The sequence below is a fragment of the Cariama cristata genome, unplaced genomic scaffold (assembly GCF_000690535.1).
Source record: "Cariama cristata isolate BGI_N322 unplaced genomic scaffold, ASM69053v1 scaffold36322, whole genome shotgun sequence".
Taxonomy (NCBI): Eukaryota; Metazoa; Chordata; class Aves; order Cariamiformes; family Cariamidae; genus Cariama; species Cariama cristata.
The window spans coordinates 1-11,239 of NW_009605053.1; the positions used below are offsets into that span (position 1 = coordinate 1).

General features: G+C 39.1%; 1 protein-coding gene across 1 annotated transcript; it reads left to right on the forward strand.

Annotated features, from left to right (window-relative positions):
* Positions 1 to 5: 5 nt before the first annotated feature.
* Positions 6 to 10,722, forward strand: TAF5 (TAF5 RNA polymerase II, TATA box binding protein (TBP)-associated factor, 100kDa; the record flags this gene model as incomplete). Its single annotated transcript, XM_009695814.1, has 11 exons — positions 6 to 75; positions 1,335 to 1,575; positions 2,723 to 3,038; positions 3,718 to 3,881; positions 4,344 to 4,479; positions 4,991 to 5,111; positions 6,153 to 6,282; positions 7,363 to 7,527; positions 8,410 to 8,587; positions 8,735 to 8,912; positions 10,260 to 10,722. Coding segments are annotated over 11 exons (1,917 nt in total), but the record flags the coding sequence as incomplete, so codon positions are not given.
* Positions 10,723 to 11,239: the final 517 nt, after the last annotated feature.

Consider the following 11,239-nt stretch of genomic DNA (forward strand, 5'->3'; position numbering starts at 1 on the left):
TGGGAGGCAGCGTCGCCACTGTTGCGTCTTCCAGTCCTGGGGTGGCGGCGGTCGCCACCGTGCCGCCGGGGAAAGGTGGGGCCCGCGCGGGGACTGCGGGGTCTCTGCCCGGGGCGGGACTCCTGGGGACCGGGGGGCCCTTGTGCCTCTCGCAGCCTTGGGGATTCGCTGTGATGCTGGGGCACAAGGGTTGGTGTCAGGTCGTGCCTCCATTGGGGTGGCCCTCTTTGGGGAGGGAGGCGAGAGTCTGCCTCGACCTTTTGGGGGGACCCCTGGGTGTGTCATTCCCCCGTACAACTCTGGAAGAGATCGGGATCTCCTGGGGATGCTCCCCCTGGAGCAAGAGACCAAGAATAGGGTATCTGTCGTATTTGCAGGCAACGCTGTCAAAGTGAGAGGTGCTTCCCGTTGTCTTTCTGTCCCATCTCGACTAATAGCCTAGCAGGAGGCAGAAGGTTTCTTTTGTAGTTAGAGGTGATGGTCCAAGATGTGCCTGCAGGGGTGAGAATGGAGGTCTAATGTACAGGCTGCATTTTGAAGAAAGAGCTGTAGGATACGTGTAGAGGAGGCTTTATACATTTTTGGATCGAGGTGCTGGGTACTTGAGATGTCCTTTGGATAATTCGAGTCTAAGTATTTTTAATCAAGGTATTCTGTGGGGCAACTTTACTGAATAGTATCACGAAATTTCAGGAGCTGATATATCTGAGTTCCAGTGAATGTATAGTATAAAGTCAACTTGCTCCTGCTGATACGATTGTTTTTATATAGAAAACAAAATAATGAAAGTGTTTAATGACTGCTATGTAGAACAGAGCTCTCGGAGTGTTAGCGACAAAAAGTCACTGCCCTGTAATGTTTGTGTAGTGATCTTAGTGAATTGTTCACTTGATGAACTCAATTTGCTTGTTTACTGGAAGCAAAAGAATTATAATGGGTATATCTTACATCCTTAGAAATATTCCACTCCTCTTTTGAGAATTTCTAGCCTTAGCAGTAAAGGTAACTTATATTGGTGATGTTAGTGGCTTCTTCCTTTACACTTATGATCCTAGCTGAATTAGGCACTATGTTAAATACCTTATAGGGAACTGGTGGCAAGGAAAGTGCAAAAAATGGCTGAAAGTGCTAGGAGAATTGGCTGCTGGACTATAATGTGCTACCATCCTCTCACTTGTATGGTTTAAACTTAGTGCTGAACAAGCACGACAAGACTTAGTGTCCTGTTTTGCTCAGAGCGCCTCACCTTACCAGTGGAGTTGTTAGCCACTGTGTATTTGCTAGCTCTTTCAGTCTGTCTTACAAGCTCTTGTTATGTGCTAATGCTTTTGCAGTTGGAGGAGGTGTTGTTGTGGAAGATCAGCCAGATGTGAGTGCAGTACTGTCTGCCTACAATCAACAGGGGGACCCTACGCTGTACGAGGAATACTACAGTGGATTAAAAAACTTCATTGAATGTTCCCTGGACTGTCATCGAGCAGAATTGTCTCAGCTGTTTTATCCTCTCTTTGTGCACATGTATTTGGAATTGGTCTACAATCAACATGAGAGTGAAGCAAAGTCTTTTTTTGAAAGGTAATTTATTTTCATTTGTGCATTTGCATTATTTTGTGTTTGCTACTTTGACTAAATCTGTAAACTGTAGTAGCATAGGTTTATATATATATGTACGTATTATTTTTCTTCTCTAATTTGGCATCTGAAGTAATGATGCCATGGATTACAGTAACTGTTCTTAAATCTTTTTCCAGTCTCCTCTGTTAGAAAGATGTGCAAACTACATGCTTTGGAACTGTCCATGGGCAGATTTTGAACCATCTTTATGGTGAGCTGATGGGCTCCTTGCTGTGAAAGTATCAGTGAAGAGATGCTGCTTCTTTAGGGAAAGGTTGCGGGGTTATTTTTTAGCACTGGAAAATTGCACTGAGGTGCCAAAGTAATGTACGCTTTAAGTATTTGTTAATGTCGTAGCACGTATACTGAAATTCTTCAGACGAGATTAAAGGAGTTAATTTATGGGTAATCTATAATTTTCTGTGCTCTTACTATGTTTCACTTCTTTATCACTTAAGAAAATTAAACTTGTTTTCTAGATTCAGACCAATTATGAAATATTTCAATCCAAAACGATAACTTTGTCTCCCTCCAGTATGGTCAGCAAAAATGGTTCTGTAAATAGTTAGAATGATCCCTGCCACAACTATTTTATAACACGGTTTGAGTAAAAATGGAAAACTCTAGACATATGTTAGCTATTAGATAATGCAAGTAGAGAGTGAGAAACATACACACTATGAAATGTGCATATTCATATAATGAATCAGATGTAAATACCTCCAAGTAGTCTTACATAATAAAAAATGTCCTGTACTTTATGATACCACAAATTAGGGTTTCATTTCTGTAAATAAACATGTGAGTGTAACTATTTACTTCAGGCAAGAACCCTTTCAGTGTATGAAATTCTGTGAGGTTCCATTTGGGTGTTCTCTTCATCTTGCTTTTTAACCGTTGAATGCTCTTAACTGTGTACAGTAAGTTGCTGGTGTGTCTTCCCCGGGATGAAATGTATTTCAGCAGAAAAATAATCCCATATGTAGTCAGTAGCTTCCAAAAGGTCCTTACATAGATGTTTGATGTTAAAGTAATGTAAATAAGTGTGCACTTAGGAGATAATGTTTTTGTAATAAATCTTTTGTCATATCTTAAATTGTTTCAATAGATTTCACGGGGATCAGGAGTGCTATTACCAGGATGACCTGCGTGTATTATCTAGCTTAACCAAAAAAGAACATATGAAAGGTAACGAGACCATGCTGGATTTCCGAACAAGCAAGTTTGTGCTGCGTATTTCCCGTGACTCTTACCAGCTCTTGAAGAGGCATCTTCAGGAAAAGCAGAACAATCAGATTTGGAACATTGTTCAGGAACATCTTTACATTGATATCTTTGATGGAATGCCTCGCAGTAAACAACAGATAGATGCTATGGTTGGAAGCTTGGCTGGGGAGGCAAAACGAGAGGCTAATAAAGCAAAGGTAGGAGACAAAAATTGTTGCACTTTTATAATTGAACAATTCTCCCTCGTTTTTCAGGGAGATACCTTAGTATAGACTGACAATTGTCACTTGAGATCTTAAAAGACAGCATGAGCAGAACAAAGGAAGAGAACTGTTCAAATAGTTCTTGGCAGGAGTAGAGGTCAAGATGTGTCCCTGTCTGGTAGAAGAAACCGTTGAACCCCTTTGAAAGACAACCTTGTATTCAGCCTACTGAACTAAACTTAAACTAACTCATGAATTACTCTGTGGTTTTAAAATGGACACCTGACTAGTTGGCTTCCTCTTCCGTACAACAGAGGTAATTCTTACTTAGTGCCAGTTGTTACTGCAAGGGCTGTTTGTGTAGATTTTCACAGTGTAGTACCATGGTACTATACAGATAAATTATGTAAGCTGTAGGGATTCTGCTATAAGGAAGTGCTAAGAGATGGTGGGAGAACTTACAGTTTTCCAGATCAGTTGCTGGGTAAAACAGCAGAACATGTACTACATTTGTTATGGACTAACGGGTAATGGGTGCAGTAATATTAAATATAGGAGTTTTAAAGTGGCTACTCTATTGCTTGGACTATTATGTTGAAAAGTTTCCATTAAAAAAATTAGTTTTCAGTAAGAACAGCAATCACTGTTTGTCTCATGTTTTATTGACTTGCAGGTTTTCTTTGGCTTATTGAAAGAACCAGAGTTTGATGTGCCTTTGGATGATGAAGATGAAGAAGGAGAAAATGAGGAAGGAAAGCCAAAGAAGAAAAAACCTAAAAAAGATAGCGTAGGGTCAAAAAGTAAAAAACAAGACCCTAATGCTCCTCCCCAAAACAGGTACCAAGGGAATGATGTGTAGAGAAGTCTTGTTAAATCCAGTCTTGCCATGCCAAATCTGCATCACTGTACACGTGACATTTGTAGCATTTTGGCCATTTCAGCTGTACACAGCATTAGCCATAAGACTTCTAAGGGAAGTAATGGAAAGCTTAGCATACAACCCTCTGTCTTTGCCCTTCAAGTCAATCTAGATTTCCCTTGATAAAATTTTACTCAGTTACCCACTAATCTCAAGTCATACTCAATTATTTATTCCATTCCACTGCCTGTCTGAAATTCTTAAAGCTACTGGCTCTTTTTCTCATCAGTTAATCTTCTACGTAGTCTTTCATTTTTTCTAATTCTTGTTTCGTATTTGAATATTGAGGTATAGGATTGCATGCGAAGGTTTTGCTTTCTTTGTTTAGATTAACAATATGGGAGGTGCTTTTAGTTCGTAAAAATTCGTGCTTCTTGTAGAATTCCTCTGCCTGAACTGAAAGACTCTGACAAGCTGGATAAAGTAATGAATATGAAGGAAGCTGCAAGGCGTGTGCGTCTTGGCCCAGAGTGCCTGCCCTCCATCTGTTTCTACACGTTCCTTAATGCTTACCAGGTTGGTAAAAGAAGAGTTTGGGTAATATGGAAAAGGGAATCAAAATTACAAACATCACTCTAAATAAAGAAAAAAGACTTAACAGCTTTGGCAAGGATTATTGGAGTATTTGGAATAAGCATTGCAAAGTTTATGTTCCAAAATGTTCAAAATTCTCTTTAAAGACTACTTAAACTATATAATTTCCATGTTCCTTGGTTTTGCTCTGATTTTGCCGTAATTCCTTCTTTTGCTTTTCCTATGGGACCCTAAGTGTATTCTAAAGAATGCAGTAGATGTTTTGCACCAAAATACTGGAAAACAGTACTGTTTTGTCACTATTGACTATGCTTCGTTCATATAGCTTTATTTTTAATGGTATGAGAATTTATGTGTGTTTATGTCTATCCTAGAATAATTCCCTCTTATTTTTGTAAATAAGTCTAATTTTCTCATTAGTACTTAGGATCTTGTAATATTTGAAATGCATCATGAAAGATACAAACAATATAAATGGATTTTTTGTGTATAGGGTCTGACTGCAGTGGATATTACAGATGACTCTAGCATGATTGTAGGAGGCTTTGCTGACTCTACTGTCAGAGTGTGGTCCGTGACTCCGAAAAAGCTACGTAGTGTGAAAACAGCAGCAGGTAATTAAGACAGTAACACTTAATAGGAGCATGCATTACTTGTGACATCTGTGTTTTGCGTGAACAGAGAAAGTTGTCTTCAGCAGTTAGATGCTTTCTCTTTGAAGAAACAATATGTGCACAGATATATGATCACATCTTACATACTAACATTAGAAACATTTTTTGAGGATCGAGAGATCTGATTGTGTACGCCTGCTGTGAGGTAGTCAGTGCACGGAGCTTGGAACTAGCCATAACTAGCGTGGAACTAGCCATCTTGCTTCGTAACTGGATAGTAACTACAGGGTGTAGTAGACAGTTGGGTTTAGGTGATCTAGGGGAGAGACTAGAGGTACTCTGGGGGAAATTATAGGAGGGAACGCCGAGAAGGATGAAGGAGAATGTCCTGTAGCTCAACACCTACGCAAATGCACAGAAACCGGGCTTCTTTAATTCTGCTGTTTATGTGACAATGTGTTGTGGTTGAAGCTAGATACCATGCAAACGTTTCTTAATCTTGATATTTAACTGAGATGTGGTCCTGATGTTCAGCAAACAGTAGCCTACAGACTCAAAGTTATTTGAGGTTGTGTGCAGTGTGCAGCTGTCAAAAGATCTGTAAAGTGTATTTGTGGCATGTTAACTTCCTGGGAAAAGGTGTGAAAATTTGGCATCTCTATCAAGAAGATGTTCAGCCTCCAAACACAGTAACAATATACATATGAATAATAACACATGTATAATAACATAATAACAATAATAACATAATGAAGATGTATGAATAATAACAATATATGTATGAATAATTAATTTATTTTAGCTCAATGAAGACTTAAGAAAGAGTGATTATTTATGTAAGGCATTATTTTCACCTTTTACAATGGTAAAAAATATTTTAAATGCCATTGTGTATTTCAAACTTACCAATTCCCAGGTACCTTGTCATGTTCACATCATACTTGCCTCTTTTAGAGAGAGTATTATTTGTTTCCCTGTTCATGGCATTTATCTTTGAACTTCTGACAGTTATGATGATACATGAACTTTGAAATATTGCAGACCTCAGTCTCATCGACAAAGAATCAGACGATGTCTTGGAGAGGATCATGGATGAGAAAACCGCAAGTGAGTTGAAGATTTTATATGGTCACAGTGGACCTGTCTATGGCACCAGCTTCAGTCCTGATAGGTAAAATAACTAAGCTAACTAGTTTGCTTGTCTTGAGTTTTAATTGTATGCTACTGAATTCAAACATGTTCTTAATGCAGCTTTTTCTAGAAGGTTAAAGCAATTCTTCTTTATGCAGCTTACGAGAAACTGTGTGAGCTTAAGTGCTCACTATGCTCAGGGTGCTGGGCACTGTCAGCTATTACTGAAATCAAATGGAGTTGAGGATGTGAGCACCTTTTTTGAGTTCAGGACTTGGACGGCAAAATAGACTGCCTTTTTGCAAACTGTAGTTTAAGCTGAGTTTTAACTAACTGAATTGCAGAGAGAAAAAATACTGCAGCATTGATTTCACTTACAGTTTTGCAAAACATAAAACCAGACTGAGTGGCATATCATCACACTTCTTCAAGTTTCTCATGTTCTATTGAGACTTTACTTTCAAAATTTATGGAATAGTATCTTTAAAATAAGATATTTAAAACTATTATGTAATTATGAGAGTCTGGACAGTAGAAAGTAGGTTTAAATGTGTAAAGTTTTGCTTTTGCATGCGTCTAGTCAGGAAACTGCTATCACAGAAACACAGCTGAGAAGTACACTTTGTGTGAAACATGAATATAGAGTCTATAATTATGAATTGAGAATGTGAGCATGCGATGAATTTTCTTTCAGGGAATCCTGAAATTTCGTTTAAAGTTACAGTAAAAGATTTGATTTTTTTTTTTTTAAAGTAACATAGCATAGCAGTTTACTAGTCATTTTTCCACATAACTAGAATTCCTGAGTCCAAACCAGCTCTGTGGTTTTTGGGTTTGTTTCTGGGTTTTTTTTCCCCTCAGTATTGCTGTAAATGTTATCAGAATTGGTCATCAACATCCAGTCATCGCTCTTCTTTGCATAAGGGCTTAGAACTGGTTCTGTTTGAACTGGTTATTGTTGCTTACCCCACCAAAATGCTGATTTATATGCAACATGCTAATCAGATGCTGTTCAGTGGTCAGTTTTTCTTATCATAGACATCTCACAGTGTTTATGCGATGGTTATACAGTCTGTGTGTAAGTTTGATGTGTAATATGCTATACTTTCTCCTGTGACAGGAACTATCTGTTGTCCTGTTCTGAGGATGGCACTGTCAGATTGTGGAGTCTCCAAACATTTACGTGTTTGGTGGGATACAAAGGACACAACTATCCAGTATGGGATACACAATTCTCTCCTTATGGATATTACTTTGTGTCAGGGGGACATGACAGAGTGGCTCGGTAAGAAACTAGATGGGTTTTTTACTTGTCTGGGTCAGTTTGTGGTGGATTAACCCGAAAGTGATTAGCTGATATACTCTAGCCTATCCTATTACTGGAAATAAGTTTTATTTCATGTCAATTAAAACACTGAACAAATGTTTTAATGTGGTGGTTTTTTTTTTTTCTCTTCAACACACATCAGATTGTCTGATGACTAGAGATGGTGTCCTTTTATGTGACCATCTGATTAGAAGTATTCTCTTCCAGTTGTTTTACAACTTGGCAGAATATTCTTTATTTCTTCCTTCTGAAAAGTATACTTTTCCAAAACAGATCCTGCTATTTCAGTAAACTGACCAGTAAGAAATGACTGCATAATTACTTCCTTTTATTTCTCATGGTGCAACAGATCATAGAATAGTTTGGGTTGGAAGGGACCTTTAAAGGCCATCTGGTCCAACCCCCCTGCAATGAGCCGGGACATCTTCAACTAGATCAGGTTGCTCAGAGCCCCGTCCAACCTGACCTTGAATGTTTGCAGGTATGGGGCATCTACAGCCTCCCTGTGCAACCTGTTCCAGTGTTTCACCGCCCTCATTGTAAAATATTTCCTCCTTATATCTAGCCTAAATCTACCCTTTTTTAGTTTAAAACCATTACCCTTTGTTCTATCATGGCAGGCCCTGCTAAAAAGTTTGTCCCCATCTTTCTTATAAGCCCCCTTTAAGTACTGGAAGGCTGCTATAAGGTCTCCCCAGAGCCTTCTCTTCTCCAGGCTGAACAAACCCAACTCTCTCGGCCTGTAATCATAGGAGAGATGCTCCAGCCCTCTGATAATTTTTATAGTACAGATACTGAACTTCATTAGGGTTCTTTATTAAGAAAAGCTTTTGTTTTCAGTCTGTGGGCAACGGATCACTACCAGCCTTTACGGATATTTGCTGGCCATCTTGCTGATGTGACGTGTACCCGATTTCATCCAAACTCCAACTATATTGCCACGGGCTCAGCAGACAGGACTATACGGCTCTGGGATGTTTTGAATGGGAATTGTGTAAGAATATTCACTGGACATAAGGTAAAGGCATATCACTCTCAGTGTGAAAGTGATTTTATTTCTGTGATGAGATTCTGAAGAGTAGTGTTCAGAATGAATATGGCTTGACTGACTGAATGTGAGTAGACTTGATTAACTTGTTTGGTCCCCTGCATATGTCTGTTTTAGGGACCAATTCATTCATTGGCATTTTCTCCTAATGGACGATTCCTGGCTACTGGAGCAACAGATGGAAGAGTTCTGCTGTGGGATATTGGACATGGCTTGATGGTTGGAGAATTGAAAGGGCACACTGACACTATCTACGCGCTCAGATTCAGTAGAGATGGGGAGATTTTAGCATCAGGTAAAACTCACTGGAAACAGTGAAGTTTTCGTTGTGTTCCGTAAGTCTGAAGAGGAATGATATAATTGATTCCTTAAATTGAGGAAGACAAGGTAGACTTACTTGCTTAGCAAAAGCAGCAACTTAAAACTACTGGTACAAGGCGAGTACTTCACTGGACTGTGAAGTGTGACCCCCACTCTTCCAGGAACCGAAGGAAAGGTGTTACGCAGTTAGATGATAGTGAAGGTTGGGATCTGTGTACAGTGTTGAAGGTGGAATCTGAAGTTAGAAATAACTCTAGGGGAGACAAGAAGTGGCTGGACTAGAGAGACACAGGATACTGGAATGGGAGTGAGACATGCAGCAGGACTAAAAGGGAGAGAGAGGAAGGGATAGAAAGGAAGATGAGTTATCCACACACTTTCTATTTCTTCATGGTAGATTTTTGACATAGAAATGTGCGCATAATATTAACAGTCAGGTCTATGAGCAGCAGAACTTGTGACGCCTGCTTGTTTTTCCTGCCTGTCCGTAGGGATTCTTTGGTGTCTAATATAGCAGAGCTCCTTTGCCAGTTTTCCCTTCGTGGCGGCACAAAGTTTTGTCTCTCCATGTTTAGTGAACTGTTTTCTTAAAATCTATAGGAATTTAATGAATTTGAAACTTGTTCTGTTCTGTCAACTGGCTGAAATTAGCCAACAAGTTCAAGTTACTGACAGAAGAAACAATGGACAGACACTGTAATTACATCAGGGTAATCTCCTTATGAAACCAGGCTAGTAATATTCTAGATTTATTTAGTACTATGTTCCTAAATGCAGTGCCGTGAGAATCCTTGGTGAGCCACTACTGCAGGAGTGAAAGCTAACAGGGTACAGGTTTGATCCAGCCTGCTTAGCGGTTACTTCAATTTATGTACCAATGTTCCAGTGGAAGTGTAGGCTACTGGGCCTGTAAAATGGTGCTGTCTTCCCTGTATCAAACAAACTGTTACTATGCGACTTAGAATCATAAACATTTCCTGAAATTGACATCTAGCCCATAGGACGGTCCTGCTTTTTCAGTTAATACAATCCAAACCCAAGTGTTTTGAAAGAGTAGTTTTTTATGCTTTATCTACAAGGCATCCAGGTTAGATTACAAGAAAGCGGAAATCCTGGTAACTTTTGTATGTGCATTCAGTATGTCAGAGGCTTGCTAAAGTCTGTTTCCTTGCAGGATGAGGGCATAAGTCTACAGTTATGAGCAAACTTGCTTTTTGAGCTTTACTTTCTGTTAACTTGCTCCCCAGTAACTTTTTAATATACCTTTTATTAATAAAAGACTTTCATCTGTTGTTTGTGTTTGTGTTTTTTTTTTTAATAGGGTCAATGGATAACACAGTTCGGCTGTGGGATGCTGTGAAGGCATTTGAAGATTTAGAAACTGATGACTTTACTACAGCCACTGGACATATAAACTTGCCTGAAAACTCACAGGACTTGTTACTAGGTACATACATGACCAAATCAACCCCGGTTGTACACCTCCATTTTACACGCAGAAACTTGCTGCTGGCTGCGGGAGCGTACAGTTCACAGTAAATGGGAAAGCTGTAAGACTGACTGTGCCAAGTCATTGCAGTAGTGACCTCAGGATGCGAGACAAGGAGGAATGTCTTGTACAGGTGGATCCCACTAGTCTGTTGCAGGAAAAACAAAACTATGTAAACTAATGCAAGCAGCATTTCTCAGTTCTGCTATTTCATATTTATCACAGTTTGAAAAAGCTGGAGATTGACAAGACATCATGGCTGTAAAAGAAGGAATTGTTCATGGTGCTTTTGATAAAAAAAATTTATATATATATATGTATATGAAAATGTCTGTTTCATCTCAGAGATGGTATTGAGCTCTGCTGAAACTTGTGGAAAGTTAACAGCCTTGGTATGTGTTCTCAAATGATTTTTTTTTTTTAAAGCACTTAATTTATGGTTAGCAAATGTTTAATCAATCTCAAACACAAGCAAAAACTGTTCAGTTTCTGAAAAGAAGAGTGTAGTTTAATTCACTATAGCCTGGGCTGGGCAACAGGTGTGCTGAGGGTATCACAGCAACAAATAGGGCATTGAAAGAATGGGTTCTACAGGCAGAGGCTTGTGGGGAAAGGGGAGCTGCCATGAAGTTACATGTATGGGTTTTATGCATCCAAGTACTAAGTCCTGAAAAGATTTCAAACTCCTGTGCTTTCTTTAGAAATGCAGATCTTGTTATTCTGTTTTCACAGGTAGCCAATGCTGTAAGTGTGATAAACAACCAGAAGTGCAATGTGAACTTTATCTACTTTCATACTTTATTGTATGAAAA